The following is a 4,643-nucleotide window of genomic DNA, read 5'->3' as shown; positions in this document are numbered from 1 at the left end:
TATATTCATTAAATGAAAGAGTTTATCTTACAATGATTTGCCATAGAAAAAATGAAAGAGTTTGTGAAGATTGCATGCATGCATTCCAAAGAAAAGAAAAGAGAAAGAGACCTTAAAAGTGGTGTTTTCAGGACGAGGACCGATTTTCCAAAAGTAACGCCATTTAGGATCAGGTCCTACTCGAGTAAGTGGCCTGTGTTCTTCATATAAAGAGCTTCTCGGAACTTCCGTTCTTTCCGGTGTCACCCCAACCTACATCATCAACAACCGCAACCACAACTTAATAATGTGAAGCAAGAAAGAAAGAAAGAAAGAGAGGTAAGTGAAATGATACCTCGTGTTGCAAATGTGGATTATCGGGGAGAGTCTTGAAGTAACATTCCATGGTGTCGAGGAAGCAATCGTAATCGGAGGCCTTCAATCGAGGGTCTCTCACAACCGCAACTCCAAACTCCTTGAGATTCCCGCTAATATGGGTGCAGTCGCGCGTAAATTCATAGGAGCGCGTGCCAATTCCAAAACTACAAACGTCTAGGTACAATGATAGATCAACCGGATCGAGCTCAAGTACCTGATTATTTGATGATGACATGATGGCGGGAGAATTAGTTATTCTGTTTTGGAAAACTTTTGTAAATTTTGATTTCGATATTTTTTTTTTAACGATAATGCACCTATTTATATATGCTTATTTGACTTGGTGGTTAGAAACAATCGTAACTGATTCCAGTTACTCCCTAACTAACTCGAATAGAGAAAAAAAAACTGAACGGGAAAGTTTTTGAATTTAAATTAATTCGTTAATTATTTTTTAGGAATTGTAACTTCGCTATATGCATTGTGAAAATATTTAGTTTAAAAAATTGTTGATGTTATTTTTTAACGGTAGGAAATTTTTTTTACTAGGAAATTTTTTTTACTAGGAAATTTTTAGTGTTATTATTAATACTCATGTCTTTTTTATTTATTATTATTCATATTTTTACTCATGTCTTTTTTATTTTATTATTATTCATATTTTTACCCATGCCTTTGTTATTAATTATTATTTCTCATGCCTTTGTTAATGTTATTTGAGGAATTTTTTTTTTACTCATGCATTTTTTTAATTATTATTCTACTTTATAAGTCTTTTAATAATAACTCCGAGAATCTATTTATAATATAAATAAATGGCAAATTATGTTGAATTATTTATGGGTTGCAAATCGGGTCAGCCCACTTTGTTTGATCCGATCCGTAATTAATCTATAAAAAATTAAAGTAAGATGGAGTAGAGTTTCTTGGAGGAATAAAGTGGTCTCGGTCGCCCAAAATTCTAAAAAAAATAAAAAAAAATTAAAAATAAGTATTACTTCCGGTCCAAAAAAACTAAATTCTAAAATAGTTATAAGATAACTTTATTATAATTATAAAAAAAATTAAATTTTTTAAATTAAATTTTAACGGTATAAATTGTGAATTTTATTTAAAAATATAAAAATCAAACTAAATAATTATAAGATCTTGAAAATGTAACTAAAGTTAATTAAATTAGTTTGATATTTTTCTTGTGAGTTTGAGTTCAAATTAAACCAAGTCAATAAATAGTTTCACGTAATTTAAAATAGATCGTTTAATACTCAAATCAAACAATTATACTTTATTAACACTATATCAATATTGATATCTTAAAAAATGTATAATATTTAAATGTATTTTAATAATTATATATATTATTTTTGTCTTTATAGTTAATAAACTTGTTTTAATAGTATACGAATTTGGATTTTACTTGTATGCATCGACAATGTAAAAATATTTTATTTTGTCAGTTAATCATAACCATCAAATTATTAAATTGTTTGATTTTTATTATAATTATTTTTAAAGTCATACTAATGGATGATTGTGGTAAAATAATTAAACTCTAAAGATTTTAGGGTTTGAAAAAAAATTAAATTTTTAAAAACTAATTTTTAATTATTAAAAATTTCAATCCAAATTTAATCTACTACTTCTTTTTAATAAGCATTAAATGTACTGTTAATATATTTTTAAAAACTTAATCATATCAATATTTCAATTCAAAATTTTGAAAGTAAAAGTAAGTAACGATCGACTTGAAAGTAAGAGTAATACCCAATCCCTTCCCATGCAATTGGCGGGCAGCCTAGTTCAACAATTTCTTTTTATTATTATTATTAACATTTCAAAAAGGAACCATAAACATTTCAAAAAGGAACCATAAACAATTTCTTAACCATTGTTTTTTTGTTCAACTAATAGCAACCATAATCAATCATGAACTTCAATAGAAAAGGATATAAATTTCAATAAACAAATTCCCGGTATAAAGTATAAACAAGCTAGTTGAAAACTAAAGTATCTTCTATTTAGGAAAAGTATCTTCTATTTTGTTTTAGTGTAATAGTGTATGTCATATTAGTCTTGGAAAAGTAGAATATTATATACACATGTATAATCAATTATAAATAGTTATAATTTTAATTTTTAAGTTGTTTATTTTAAATAAATCAAATCCAAATAAAAATATCAAAGTAAGTGCCAAAAGAAAATATTAAACTTTAATAATCATGTTACTGTTATAAACAAGCTACTTCAAAAAGAAAGTACTAAATAAACTTAGTTGAGCTATTGTTAAATTTGTTAGTGTAAGTTCTGAACAAACTACAATAAAGAAGTACTAATTTTTTTACCAAAGAAAGTACTAAATTTATCAATAAAGAAAATTAAAAATTATTACCAACTAAAGTCATGAAAAAAATATAAAATAAATTTTTATTTTTTATTCAGACCCAAAGGGCCAACTATAACATCACCAAATTTTTATACTTGCATTATTATAATTATTATTATTATTATTGAATATAGATATATGAATTTTGTTTAAAAAAAATGCAATCGTAATAACTTTATATTGCAAATTGTTGGGTGGGTTTACTCCCCAAGTGGAACCCACTAGTTTTATTATTATTATTATTATTATTATTATTATTATTATTATTATTATTATTAGTATTATTATTATTATTGAAATAAAAGAAAGAAAGAAAGAAAAAAGGTATTATTGGGCTAGACCCACGTGAAGGAAATAAAAGAGATTTAGAAATCCTAAGAATTGGAAGAACGAAAGAGAGAATGGCTGTCAGAGAAGAAAAATAAGGGGTTGGTTCCAGTGGTGGTAACAGGTGTGTAGCAAACTTGCTCCGTTTGATCTACAAATTTATTATATTATTTCTACCACTGAGTTTGTTATTTTAATATACAGTTTGAGTAGTTTTATCTTCGAGTTACTTTGGCATACCCACTTTAGTGGAAGGTTGTTATAAGGTTGTTATTGTTAATTGATGTTCCTTATTGTTATTAGGAAGACTCTGGTGTACTCATTAATTATTATAGTTGAAGTTTTACTAGACTAGGTCCCGTGGTTTTTATTCTCTCAATTTGAGGGAAGTTTTCCACGTTAAAGATTGTGTTTGTCTCATATTTAATTTTCTGCCAATTATTTTTGTTCTGTGGAATTGTATTTTATGTTTGGCCATTTATCTACACGGGTGGGGGAAAAATATTCCACATTATTGAGATAGTTATCGCTAATTATCTCTGGTTTTTTCCAACAAAATGGTATCTAGAGCTCGATTATTTGATTTGTGCATTTAAATGGAGGAGGAAAATAAAGGTCCAAATATGATTAAACTCAACTCTTCTAATTATACACTTTGGAAAACTCTCATGGAAGACATGTTATACAGTAAAGATTTGTATGATCCTATAGAGGGTAACACTGCTAAACCCGTAGATAAATCTGACGCAGACTGGAAGAAGCTGAATAGAAAGGTAGTGGCGTTGATCAAGCAGTGGTTGGATCTTAGTGTGTATCCACATGTTGAAACTGAAATAGATGCTAACAAGATGTGGGAAAAATTAAAAGAGTTGTATGAACGAAAGAATGTGCAAAATAAAGCATTCTTGATTTGGAACTGGTGAATATGAAATACAAAGATAATGATTCAATGGCAGAGCATATGAGTATTTTTCAGAATACAGTGAATCAATTGACAACTGTAGAAATTAAATTAGATGATGAGTTGCAAGCGTTGTTATTTTTGAGTTCCTTGCCTGATAATTGGGAAGTCCTTGTTGTGACATTGACCAATTCAGCTCCAAGTAGAAAGTTGAAAATGTCAACAGTTAAAGAGAGCATGTTGAATGAAGAAGCTCGAAGAAAGGAACGTGGTTTGATTGGTTCTTCCTAAAAGTCAGAAGCACTAGTTACAGAGTCACGGGGGAGAAGTCAATCTAAAAACTTTCATAGACGCAACAACTCTGAAAGTTGTAGCAAGTCAAGAAGCAAGTCGAGGACTAGAAAAGAAGTGATATGCTATCATTGTGGCAAAGCGGGTCACATAAAAAGAAATTGCAGGTTCCTTAAGAGAGATCAATCAAGGGAAAGAGATGAAGACAAAGAGAAGAAAAATGATAAAGATACAACAACAGTTGCATCTGTTAATAATGTCTACATTGTTTGTGATGATAATTCCATAAACCTTGCATGTCAATATTCAACTTAGATTATTGATTCAGGTGCCTCATATCATGTTACTCCTAGGTGTGATTTCTTCTCATCTTACAGTGCTGGT

At 28.5% G+C, this 4,643-nt stretch overlaps 1 protein-coding gene across 1 annotated transcript; it reads right to left on the bottom strand.

The window, feature by feature from the left end:
- Positions 1–27: 27 nt before the first annotated feature.
- LOC105852628 (uncharacterized) lies at positions 28–636 on the bottom strand. Its single transcript, XM_012718829.3, has 2 exons — positions 335–636; positions 28–252 (listed from the first exon to the last, which is right to left on the bottom strand). The coding sequence occupies exons 1-2, from the start codon at positions 590–592 to the stop codon at positions 28–30; spliced, it is 483 nt and encodes a 160-aa protein (XP_012574283.1). The 5' UTR covers positions 593–636.
- Positions 637–4,643: the final 4,007 nt, after the last annotated feature.

This window comes from Cicer arietinum, chromosome 7 (genome assembly GCF_000331145.2).
Source record: "Cicer arietinum cultivar CDC Frontier isolate Library 1 chromosome 7, Cicar.CDCFrontier_v2.0, whole genome shotgun sequence".
Classification (NCBI taxonomy): domain Eukaryota; kingdom Viridiplantae; phylum Streptophyta; class Magnoliopsida; order Fabales; family Fabaceae; genus Cicer; species Cicer arietinum.
The sequence above is the reverse complement of the archived record's forward strand: the minus strand, read 5'-3'. Positions and strand labels throughout refer to the sequence as shown.